This window comes from Drosophila willistoni (genome assembly GCF_018902025.1).
Source record: "Drosophila willistoni isolate 14030-0811.24 chromosome 2R unlocalized genomic scaffold, UCI_dwil_1.1 Seg167, whole genome shotgun sequence".
Taxonomy (NCBI): Eukaryota; Metazoa; Arthropoda; class Insecta; order Diptera; family Drosophilidae; genus Drosophila; species Drosophila willistoni.
The window spans coordinates 7,320,018-7,332,419 of NW_025814050.1; the positions used below are offsets into that span (position 1 = coordinate 7,320,018).

General features: G+C 35.0%; 2 protein-coding genes across 3 annotated transcripts; one reads left to right on the forward strand and one right to left on the reverse strand.

Moving 5' to 3' along the window:
* Nucleotides 1–48: 48 nt before the first annotated feature.
* LOC6644427 (glucose-6-phosphatase catalytic subunit 1) lies at nucleotides 49–1,499 on the forward strand. The gene is made up of 5 exons (XM_023176701.2): nucleotides 49–256; nucleotides 321–485; nucleotides 543–1,038; nucleotides 1,099–1,217; nucleotides 1,281–1,499. The coding sequence occupies exons 1-5, from the start codon at nucleotides 168–170 to the stop codon at nucleotides 1,489–1,491; spliced, it is 1,080 nt and encodes a 359-aa protein (XP_023032469.1). The 5' UTR covers nucleotides 49–167; the 3' UTR covers nucleotides 1,492–1,499.
* A 2,031-nt stretch (nucleotides 1,500–3,530) lies between these two features.
* Nucleotides 3,531–11,615, reverse strand: LOC6644428 (inhibin beta A chain). Of its 2 annotated transcripts, none has more exons than XM_023176531.2 (5): nucleotides 11,375–11,615; nucleotides 5,562–6,920; nucleotides 5,238–5,498; nucleotides 4,226–4,605; nucleotides 3,531–4,152 (listed from the first exon to the last, which is right to left on the reverse strand). In XM_023176531.2, exons 2-5 carry the CDS (start codon nucleotides 6,535–6,537, stop codon nucleotides 3,991–3,993), a joined length of 1,779 nt encoding a protein of 592 aa, XP_023032299.1. In that variant the 5' UTR covers nucleotides 6,538–6,920; nucleotides 11,375–11,615; the 3' UTR covers nucleotides 3,531–3,990. The 2 variants fall into 2 exon arrangements, with proteins under 2 accessions (XP_023032299.1, XP_002066964.1); XM_002066928.4 differs by lacking the exon at nucleotides 11,375–11,615 and adding an exon at nucleotides 7,293–7,440.
* Between the last annotated feature and the right edge of the window lie 787 nt (nucleotides 11,616–12,402).

Sequence of the window (12,402 nt, forward strand, 5' to 3'; positions counted from 1 at the left end):
TAAAGGCGTAAAGCAGTGCAAGCAGTGCAGCACACATAATTTTGTCAGCGAGTGTAGTTTTTTCCTTGGCGCAGGCGCTACAAAACAGCTGTTTTAACTTCAACTCCAAACAATGTTTGACACACTTTTCATGAAAACTAAATCTAAACACACAAACGAAAATTAAAATGGAAAAAAATTACAGAGATTTGGCTACAGAAACTTATAATAATCTATTGAATCGAGAAATACATATCAACGAATGGGCTCAGGAGCGGTAGGTATACAGTTTGATTCGAAGCAAGGTTTTGAATTGAAATTATTTGATTTTCTTCAACCAGTTTGAGTCTAGCCGAGCCTCTTTGGCGTTTCTTAAGTGTCTTTTTGGAGCCCGGTAGCCTCTTTAATCTCATCATTCCTCTGGCTGGTATTTGTAGTCAAAGTTTACTAACACATCTTGTCTATGTCATTAGTCTGGTCAGTGGCCTGAATTCATTGACAAAATGGTAAGTAGACTTTCTTTGCCATCACCTCATCACATTATTAACTTCCAACCACTGCAGGATATATCCGGAAATGCGTCCTTTGTGGAGACTTCGTGAAGGTTTTGCCGATGATGTAGCCTCTAGGCCGCAGGTTGCCTTGGCAAGTCATGAACTTAGTTGTGAGACTAGTGGAGGACAGCCTTGTGCTCATTCCATGTCCTTTACTGTCCTCATGCTGGTATTAACATCCTACCTATTGGTCTATTGTCGGCGTAATATGAAATGGTGTTCAATCAGCACTTGGCGTATTGTGGCTTGTGGATTGATATTATCTTTGGTTATCGCCATGTGGCTAAGTCGTCTATATTTGGCCACAGAGTTTCTTCATCAATGCATCTTGGGTAGCTATTTCGGTATGCGTATCCTGAATTGTTTCGAGAAGAATATGAATTTTCTATACTCACGACGTTGCATCTGGGGAATTATTTTGGTTGCCCTGTTAATTGGACTATCTGTTGGTGTTTATTTTATCAAATTGCATTTTGGTATAGATCCTCATTGGTCGGTGAGACAGGTGAGTTTTGTGGATGATCATCCCATCAATTTATCGCTAATTAATTGTTCTTTGACTCAGGCCTTCAAATGGTGTCCAGAACCTACTTATATGCGTCATGAGGGTAGCCCCATTTTTCTTTTAGCCCGAGATTTTGGTAATATTCTGGGAATATCGCTTTCCTTGCCCATTACCAAGTTGTAAGAAGATCGACTATACACAGATTTATACTTCATTAACAAATTTAACTTCTTGAATTTTAGAAAATCCTCAAAAAAGTCTTCCATTTGGCGTCGTTGTAGTATCATAGGAGCATTGGAATTGGTCAACTATGGCTTACGCCTAGCCACGCCCAAACAATATGGCCGATTTGCATTTTTGGCCTATGAATTTACAAGAAGTGCTTTGCATTGCTTGGCACTAATGAAATTATCACACATTTTGGCATTTAAACAAAAAATAAAACTCAAGTGAAAAGAAAAGTCTTAATGCTAGTTTAAGGATTAGTTTAATTCGTTTTTAATTTCTCGATGAACCTCAATAAAAAGATGTAATTAGCATAACTCACACAAATCGAACAGTTAATTATATTGCCAGAAAAATGAAAAAAGATAAGAAGTAAAATTTCAGACATTGCTGAGTTTGGCCAAGAAATCTTCTCTTTTTTTAAACTCTGTATCATAATACTATGCATTTTTTTACTTTAAATTATAATGTAAGATTGTATTCAAACATATAAGTAAAAATCCCATGCCCCAAATTTCATAGCATTAGATGTTTTCTATAGCACTTCAATTCGGAGGATATTTTCCTTGCTTGATAAGATTTCACTACCTAACCAAAATAAATGGCAATGAACCTCCGATTTGAGGACTTTTCTACAATAAGTCGAGGAACTTGATGGCAAAATCCTAAAAATAAATGTTACATCCTCAGGAAGACGTGTCTAATGGCAAACTTAAACTTGAATTAAGGTTCCGAATAAAGACTACATTGGATTTGGAAAGCACTTATTTATGAAAATAGAATGTGTTATTAGTTTTATAAGTTTTTTTAATTTTGTCATTTTTAGCACATAACATCTACACCTCTTACCAGATATTAATCATTAATGATGATATACGTATGCTCCAGTCATTACTTACTCATCAACATAATCTTTCACCTCAAGCTTAAGAAAAATTTTAATAATTTTTACATTTAAAAAAAAAATCATTGAAATTTAGAATTCTTTTAATAATAGCTAAAAATGGAAATTTTACCAAATTTGATCGCTTGCAGCTCATAAACTTCCAAATTAAAGACTTGTCTACGTTTATATTTCTTAAGTACGGTTTTCGAGATATTCCCAAACAGCTAGTTTTTAGGCACATGATTCAAATATTCCTATATATCTCGTAAACTGTGAGTTTCTGGATTTCAGATTGTTGAAGACATGTTTTTAATCCGGAGGTCAACATTTCGTGTAAACTAGTGTCATAGGGTTAGAAAAAAACAGAGACTATCAATCACTAATTAGAGTAAAATGGTTGAAAGATAGCACAGGGCGACATGATTTTTTGTGACTTTACCTTGAGAGGTGTTCTTAATTCGAGTACTCTGATTCTGACAGCATACTTGATTTTTACCGATCACGTCCAGATTTTGTTAAATATGGGGATCTGGGGTTGGAAAATAGGCACCCAAAAGTATACTATAGAAAGTTACAAAAATTTTCAACTTTTTTAGCAGATTTCAGACAATTGTGTGTAAGAAAAATAGCGCTTGTTTGCAAACATTACTAAGAAACAATTGGTAAGATGCATAAGAGTTCCATAATTCTTAAAAATTAAAAAGAAGACAATTCCTGGAATCCCTATAGCATACTTTTTGGTTCAAATTTAAATCAGAATAGAACTATGTCCAATGTGTAATATATTATGCATTATAACAAAGAAGTATATATAATATTTTGTAAATTGCTATCAAATTATACTTAATATATTAATAAGTTAAAATAAAACTGTTTTTAGCATAATATTATGTTTATATTATAGGTACAATAAAATACTAAATAAGTTTAACACACTTTTCTAAAAAACCTGAAGTGATGGACCAAAACTAAGTACAGGGCCGTGATCAGCACCCCTCAATTACTACAGGACACCTTTTTAACTTAAAACACTTTTTCATGACCTTAAAAATGTCGGAAACAGTTGTTGGATTTCAAAAATAAAATAACATTTTTCTCCTTAACCTGAGGCGGAAGACCTTTCAGTCTTTCTACAATTTGTGTACTTGGCCTCGAATTAAAAGTATAGCAAAACTTCAAAAATGGCTTAAAATTTTTTCTATAAGTACAAGAAGTTTTGTCCCTTGGTTTTATCAGATGGCATGTTATGTTAAAAACTAACTTACTCAAATAAATACCAGACTCCACAAACTACTTACACTTTATAAATTATGATTTAAAGTTAAAGTCGTTATTCAATAGTTGTAAAGTTAAAAATTGCTTTGTTTAATTATTCATTGAATTATATTTAATTAGTTTTTACTTTATGTATTTTCTTCATTAATTGATCAACATTTACAATATTTAATTAAAGGTAAGCTTAAATAGTATTTAATATAATTATTTGCTAACTGCTTATGTTTGCCATACTTCGAGTGCTTAAGTACATTACTACATAACTAACAAAGTAGGAAGAAAATAGTATGAAGGGGAGGAACCTAATTGCAACTATTGTATAACTAATGGCAGCATATTGTTGTTGATTTTTTCTTTAACAATTTAAACAAACGTTATTACTATTAAAACTAATTAAACACTACTCAAATGTGAATGCATTGCAAATGAATTTAAATTAGTTGAAGAGAAATGGAGTTCATTGATTGATTGAAATGTGGCGAAAGCGATAATCTACAACTAATTTGTCCGATATGTAACAATGTTAAATATATGTATGTAAGCCTTTATCAATGGACACTATTCGACTATCTACAGCCGCATGACTCAACAACCATATTGGGCAGAGTCTTGAGAGTGGCCGAGTTGTTCGAGTCCAAGACGACCAACTGCAGTGAGGAATACTGTTTGGCGGTGCAGCAGGGTATCAGCTCCAAGGGTTTGTGGGTGGCATTTGTAGAGACAATTTTCTAAAAACGACAAGAAACAGAAAAATCAGTTAGTTTATATTGCCAATAAATCTTTCTTGGTAATAAGACTTACCATTATGGAGCTGTGATGTGAAGCAGCTTGAGCAACACTCGCCACGGAACTGCAGGAGCCACGACAGAAATATGCATGATATCCTGGCGGCTGTAGAATCCAATTATCCCAGCCAATTTCCGCAAAGGATATATACAATTTCTCACGACAACATTCCGTCACTCCACTAGAACAATTAATACTACGCTTCTGACGGGATTTGGAGCGACGATTTTGTGTATCGATCATTATGAAGGGCCTATAATCCTTGTCCACTGATATCATTTCCTCCATATTGCTTATGTCGCACGATTCGCAGGTAATTTGTATAAGATGGCTGAGATCGTGACTACCAAACCAGCGTTTAATGGGCCACTCAATGTCGATTTTCATCCATTCATCTGCAAAGAAATGCAAATGCATTTAGTATTGAATACCAAGTAGGTCTTTTATAAAATGTAGTTTTGTTTTTTTTTTCGCAATGCTCAGCAATTTCTTTGTTCTTAATTGGTTAGTTTATTCATTTCGTTGAATCTTATCATTTTATTATCTGTGGCAAGTGATCAACCACGTAAGTTAATTAGCTCACATTTATGGGAGGGAGATAGAGATAGAGAGAGAGAGAGAGAGAGGGAGGAACAAAGTTCAATTTTTTGCACCCACGAATTTTTTTTGATTTTGTGGAATTTTATGATGAAAATATTATTTATTCAGCTTGTTCATTCACCCACAATTTGTTGTGATGATCACGTCTATGTCCAATGATCTTCTTGATCACTTGAAAAACAAAATGGACAGTTGTCAACGCCCCACTTATCGGTCACAAACAAATTATATACATATTATATGATTAATATAATATAGATTCATGATATCACAATAATTTTGATTTCTTAACTTTCGGGTGTTGGGGGTCAAATTATTTTTGCCGAGCAAAGGTCTAAACGTGTGCTATATGAATTTATGTCTATGTATTTGAAATTATGATGACGATCTTCTTTTTTTTTTTGATTGAAAAAAAATCTTTGCTCACCTTGCACATCCACCGACTGTATGGCTATCGTTTTGGCCAATGGTAAATACTTGGCATCCGCTTGCTGTTCCACTTCGGAGACAACAATCGTTTGCTGCTTATGAGGAAGTGTATCATTGCTGGGACGAGTTTGATTCTGTTTGTTCTTAAAGATCCATAGAACAGCAGTGCTTACATCAAAGCCATCGGCATCGGCATCATCGATCTTGAAGCTGAAGCACATGGAAGGATGGGCACCCAGACGTTTGCATTCAATTTCCTCTGTGGACAAGATTATAGAAATTAAAACTCAAGTAGAATTAGTCACCTACTAATTAAGCTTACCTCTCTTGAGTAAGATGAATTTCTTGCTAGTACGTGCATAGTAATCATCTAATTCTTTGTTCTTTGTACTCTCGTCTGGATGGCTTAGGGTAACACCTTCGAATATTGGCTTAGGCAGCTCCACTGCCGAGACATTGGGACTCTCCTTGAGACGCAATTTCTCCAGAATTTGCTGCTTGACGAATTCAATGCGCAGGCGGCTGAGTTCCTCCTCAGTGACATGCTCGACCTGACGATTGCTCTCACATTTGGGACAACCACCGCCAGTGGAGTTTGTTTTATTCGCAGCAGCATCATCATCAACAGTGGGAAGGGGTAAGGTCTCTTCTTTCTGTTCTGGCACCACTTCAGGTGCTACAACTACATCATCATCATCATCATCGCCATTCTCTGGTTGAAGGAGGCTCTCTTGCAGTTCATTCCTAACATAATCCAAAGGACTCAAATTGAGTCCGTTATCATCGTCCGTTTGTCTGGGATCATCGCCAAACATATGGGGATAGTCTTCAGTGCCATCAACCTGTGGAGTGGAGACTACGTTTTCCTCATCCTCATCGTCATAGACCTCGCTCAGTAGTTGCCATAGCCTGGGCACACTCTTCAGCTGCTCCGGCGGCGATGATCGATGATAGCTTCGTTCCTGCTTAATCAGATGCTCCAGTTGATGTTGCGAATGTCTTCTCAATCTCTCATAGTAATGTTGCTCTTGCTGTTGTTTTTCTTCCTCCTCGCTGTTGGCTGGATCTGGTTCCACATGTTTCAATTGCCTGGAACGTTGCTGCCGTATGTGATGCTGTTGCTGTAGTATATGCTGCGACATATGCTTCACATGCTGATGGGGCTGAGGCTTGGGATGCGGACGCAGTGTATCCTCCCGGGTACTAGGATGCGAATGGGCGTGCAGGCGATTGTAGATATTATTATTCTCCAATGCCAGGCACAGCAATAGAACGAGGGTAATAAAGTATTTCGCCATTTCGAGAGATTTCTTGATATGGATTTGTATTCAATTTAATATAAATATATTTCTCCTTTAAATGGATTTTTTTGTAGTTAATGCTTTAGTCAAATATTGGCTTTTTGTTAATTGCTTTATGACTATCTCTTGGGAAGCATTAAAAATTCAATAGTTCTTGATTTCTCGACAAAATTCATAGAATTGCAGCTATGTGCACTTTTAATTGCCGTTTTGCTAATTTGCAAGGAACTCTGTTGTTTCTCTTATTAAATGTTGTTTTTTTTTAATTAGTTGGTTTCCTTTTTCTTAAATAATTTTATAATTTAATTTAATTATTAAATTAGTATGCCTTAACGCGTAGGATATGCATGGTGAACGATTTTTCCATTTGATTTAAACAGCTGGAAATGAAAAAGAAATTCATAAAATTATTCAAACTGCGACACAATTAAGTATTTAAAATTTAATTATTCATAGGTAATTGTTAAAGTTCATTGGAATATTTTAACTGATATGCTATAAATTTGCATTGGCCTCCGATTAGCCGGGTCGGAAGTTCAATCAATATAAAAATTCTACAACAAAATTGCATCATTTTTTTTTTTTTTTTGTCTTCATCTTTTTGCAAACACAAATTTATTTATTTATTTATTTAATATTATGATTTTCTTGTCTCTGTTTAATTAAGATTAATATTTGCTAGTCACTCTAGGATCCCAATAACATTTGCCTAGGTAATTAGGAGTTGATTAGCACCGACCCCCCGCACGTACCGTAATTTGATTTTAATTTTTTGTTAATTCACTTTATTGATCTCTGAACCCGGACACGAAACACACACACAGTAAAACCGATCGAGAGATTTTCCGTTTGAATTTTGTTGCCTTAGGCTTTTAATTTTTTTGGAATTGTGATTGTGTTTTTTGTTTCTCCTTTGACGTGCGACAGCTTAAACGAGTTGTGAATGAATGAAGCGCTGTCTGATTAGTAGAACAATTTATGTGACGATCGGACTGATCCGGCACGGTGCGGCAGCGTTGATTGATCGTTCCGCGACAGCGAGAGAGAGAGAGAGATAGGGCTACTGAGAGAGCCCCAGAGTGTTGGCAACGACACACACGAAGTTGACGCTCGACCGGCACACGAACGTGCGGTTTCAATTTCCCCTCTCGAAACCTCGGAGCTAGAGCAGACCAGACCCGACCCAGACTAAAGCAATTGCCATGGTTATATGATGCCGCTTGGCTGCAGACCAGAAGCAAAAAAAAAAAAACACAAAAACAATTCAGTTCCGTGCATTCGAAGGTGCAATGACTACCTTAAGATACCATGCATCAAATAGGCAACTCAATGATAAATTAGCCAAAATTTACTCTCTTAAAGACTTGACTAAAAAGACTAATGAAAACTTTAGTTGTTCTATAAAATGTTTTACCTTTCAGCACCCATTTCTAGGTGAATTCGAAGATAGATTAAGAGCCATAGAAAAACTATCAAAATTCCCCTTTTTTTGATGATCTAAATATACCCCTGGGTTAATTTTTAGCTGCTCGGTATATGTATAAAAGAAAAAGTCAAATGCATGTAGAAATTCTTGCATTCATTGCATCAGCTAAAGAAGTCGCCAGCGGCGCAAATAATTGCAACGTTTGTAGTATCTTAATTTAATTTTTTTGGCTTAATTTTTTTTTGGGGCTATACACACCTGCTTATAACACGCCCCCAATGTGAAAATTCTCATTGCATTTGAGTGAAAGGTTTATCTTATTTTGGGGATTTTCATTTCATTTGAATTGCATTCCTTGTGGGTCGTCGATTAATGCTAATTACTTCGAAACCAAAATATATATTCTGGTGTGTGTGTGTGTGTACAATCACATGAAGCATTTTGACTTTGATGAACCGGCACGATTGTGTGTCAATCAATTAAACACTGAACACGTTGCTGATAAGCCATTGCTCTCTAGCTCTCCGATTGAGTGAAAAGTGCTCTAAATCACTAAACCCAATTAATGTGATTTATAACCTATTAATCGGGGTTTGGTAATCGAATTATGATTAAAGAATCATTCGCATACTTAATGATACAATTCCTCTTTGCTTCATATAATTCATCCACCCCTTGGCCCATTTACTTGTTTTCCAATTCAAATGTGGGAATTTTTACGGGAATTTTTAAGTGGGTAATTTGCATTTCACGTTTTATTTTTATACCAGACAATTTCATCAGCCAGAATTTTAAAAGAAATTCATTTTAAACGTGAAACATTCGGTAAAGGTCAAGAAAACTAGAAATATGCCAAGAATCATGTGCTATATAATATATGCATAAAGATTTATGTGTGTTGCTCATGCTTATAAAAATTATATACATATATTTGTTTTGTAGCATAAACACGTGCCTTATCTTGTGCTCACACGAGTCACGAGTTGACAAAATGTGATTATGAATTAGATCATCGAAAATATTAGAATAGGCCTTTTAAAAATTAATATGTAGGTGCCATTTGTTTTTAGAGAAGCCAAATTGTTTCAAATTAATTACAAAATTTTCCTTACTGTTATGCAACTTTTATATATATTAGATTTTGTTTTTAATTTTTGATTTAAGAAGAAGTAAATATAATTAAAAAAAATGTAGTGTAACTGATTTTTACATACTACTAACCAAATTTACATTATTGGCGACAAAACATTGTAGTATCCTTCTCTTTCACTCCTTCTCTATATACTGCCATAAACTATGCAAATTGAATTCAGATTCTGTATAGCTAAACCATCTTAAGATCAAAGATAGGTAACAAATGAAAGAAAAAAATTCAATTGTAAAATAAAAAATTCAAATAATTTTTAAAAAGTATACATAAAATTATTTTCTGATTAGTCTACAGTCGTTGTTGTTGTTAGTCGACTTTGCTTCAGAAAAATTGGTGTAAGTTAAGTAAAGGACCCACTCAATCAATATGGAAAAGATTATCTAGATTTAATTTACTTATTTGTTTCTTTGTGTTGATAATTATACAGGAAGACATAGAAAATTTAATTTCATAAATATACCATTAAGGTATGTATTTTCCCACGAATAAGTTTATATATATTTTTTAAATTAAACAAATTAATCAAAAAAAAAAAAAATAGCAGCTAAGTCGTCGGAATTTTTTACATAAGTGCCTTAAAATATATAATTTAATAACTTTCACTAAGAGCTAGATAGTGTGTAGCAAACATTCAAGCGGTTAGCTACAAGAGCTGTCTTATATTCCATTGAGGTTTGGGCTATGGTTTTATTTTTTTTTTGAAAGTGACATTAGCTTCAGCATAATAATTTTAATTGCCACTTTATGACGTCCTTGCCATACTAAACATAGGTCATTCATGGTAGGTACAATCAGGTTATCTCATTTCAAAACGAAAATATTTGCCATACATATTACGTATACGCAATGTGACACGTTCTTAGTGTGTAGATTTAATTTTTCCACCAGCTCGTAGAAATGACGTTATTTTTCCTGATCAGCAGGGGGTAAGATTCTTATATATAAGAATCGAACACGTGTCATCCGGCACATTTTTGACGTAATTGCACAATTTTTGCGCTGTACATAAATCGGTTGACCGAGTTATCAGAAATTGAGATCAATCAAATTGCTTTCAATCGGTGGCGTGCGACTTGACAGATAGGCGTTAAAATGGTTGGAAGGGGGTGAGCAATTGAAGAAGGTCATTTAACTGATGCCTCCACATCATCATCATCATCATCTTTAAATGGAGAGCAGGCGAACGAGGTCTGATTTAAATCGGTTGATCTGATTGCCCACGTCTTCTTTTTTATTGCTGCTCACTGCTCACTCCGAGGGCTACGTCATCGAGCACGCAAGTGGCGCATGTTTTGGAGCCACCAGGGAAAGAAATCCAACCGCTACTTGCTGCTGCTTCATCTTCTGTTGTCAAGTGAAATGCAACATTAAAGCAACAGCAAACGAAGACTAAAATGCATTTTAGCAGGGTGCAAAGTACAACTTTTGAGTGGAGGAATCGACAGAGGACCGACGCCGTCTCTTTGGGGGTTTTCCATGATGATCGTCGTCGTTTCTTTCATTCATATCATTTTCGCATTAATTACGAAGTCTCAGCGCCTGGGACGCTATCGTAATTGCCAGCGGCTTATCACTTGCATTACTTCTTTTTGCCGCAAGTTGAATGCACTGCAAGAAAAATGGTCTCGACTTTTGCATTTGTGTTTTCATTCTGCGTTTTTGGAATTCATTCCATATGTAAATTTTAATTCCCTGGAATGATTTACGTTGTACGATGATGATCACGATCAGCTTATTAGAGCATGTCTCGTGGTGAACTTTGGAATTGCTTGTGAAGATTAGCAGCAGCTATATACAAATCTCTTTTTCATTTTAATACTTTTTCTTTATTTTGTGTGTGTGTTTTTATTTTATTTATTTATTTGTACTTTTTCATTTGGCACATGCAGAAATAAAATAAATGTCAGGATTTTCATGGGGATTACAATATGGAAAATACTAGATGAAGGTATTTGAAGCTTTTGAAGCTTTTTTTTTTGTTGCTTATATAACCTATATGGGGATTTGCCACATGTTGGTTAAAAGCTTCAGTTGGCCTAGTTGAGGTTATGGGAAAATAACTAACTAATCACCAGTTAGGCCTATGCTAGATAAAAATCTTTTAATTAATAATAGTTCAAGTTTTTAATATTTCAAAAGTAATAACAGGATAGTTGCTGAGATAAGATCAATCAAACACTTGACGATTACATCTCATATTCAAAAGTCTTCAAAAAAATAATTAATTTAATAGCTATAGTCAAGAAAAGGCAACTTACCACTTTGCAAAACTTGTTGAATAATTTAAAAAAAAATTATCACCAATCCTTTTGAAATTTTTATTTTCTTAACCATTTATAGTCCATGTTCTAGATGTTGCTGGTCAATGAGTTTCCAATTTCATTTCATTTAATTGTTTTTTTGTTTTTTTTTTTTTTGCAAATCATTTGCTCGACTTAATCATTGTTATTATTTCACAATATGAACTTGAACTCTTTAAGATGACAAGCACTATTAGAAAGATTTTATTTATTATTTTTTTGCCCGGTTTGTTTTAAGTTTGTAAGTATATATTTTAGGACTTCCCATAGATGGGTTTTTTTTTTTGTCTTATTTTTCTCTCATCTGAATTTGTCACCAATTTTTCTTCTTTTTTTTTTCTTTTTCGTTTGTAGTCGATCCGATCGGGGAGAACGTCTGCGTGTGAATAATTGAACGCTGGGGCAGTCAGCAACCGCAAAGGCTGCCCTGGCCCCTGGTTGCTTGTGTGTATATGTGGGTGTGTGTTAGGTATTTGTGTGTGTGTGTGTGTGTCATGTACAACAATGGTTGAGGTTGGCCCAGTCTGCAGTCCAGCACAGACAGCGAGTTCCAATTTACTTGCCGGAGGAGGAGCGGTTCAAAAGAAGACGAGAGGGGAAGGACCCATTAAGTATTTTTTTTTTTTTTTTTTCATTTTGCATTTGTGTTGGGTTTGATAAGAGCAATATGTTGTGCCTTATAAAATGATGCGCAATTTTTTTTTAATTTTTTGTTTCTTTCAATTTTTTGTTGTTCTCTGATAAGGTGACTTTCCCCTCTCACTCTCTCGTTTGGTCGATCGACATGTCGATCTCTCGGTATTATAAATATGTATATCTCTATCGCAAATCTCTCTTTCTTTTTCGCAATGCTCTCTGCTGTGGAACTTCGTAACGCAATAAAAAAAAAACCGATATGAAATCCGGTTCGGGGTTCTCGTCGCCGAGGCACACGTCGCCTCCTGCATTAACTTCGTCATACAAAAACGTGAGATGACGTCGCCGGT

Coding starts and splice junctions, on each gene's coding strand:
- LOC6644428 (XM_023176531.2), bottom strand. CDS start 6,537: ATGGCGAAATACTTTATTACCCTCGTTCTATTGCTGTGCCTGGCATTG. Junction 4,606..5,237: donor ACAGTCGGTGGATGTGCAAG/GTGAGCAAAGAT, acceptor ATTTCTTTGCAG/ATGAATGGATGAAAATCGAC. Junction 4,153..4,225: donor CACATCACAGCTCCATAATG/GTAAGTCTTATT, acceptor TGTCGTTTTTAG/AAAATTGTCTCTACAAATGC.
- LOC6644427 (XM_023176701.2), top strand. CDS start 168: ATGGAAAAAAATTACAGAGATTTGGCTACAGAAACTTATAATAATCTA. Junction 257..320: donor AACGAATGGGCTCAGGAGCG/GTAGGTATACAG, acceptor TTCTTCAACCAG/TTTGAGTCTAGCCGAGCCTC. Junction 1,218..1,280: donor TCCTTGCCCATTACCAAGTT/GTAAGAAGATCG, acceptor CTTGAATTTTAG/AAAATCCTCAAAAAAGTCTT.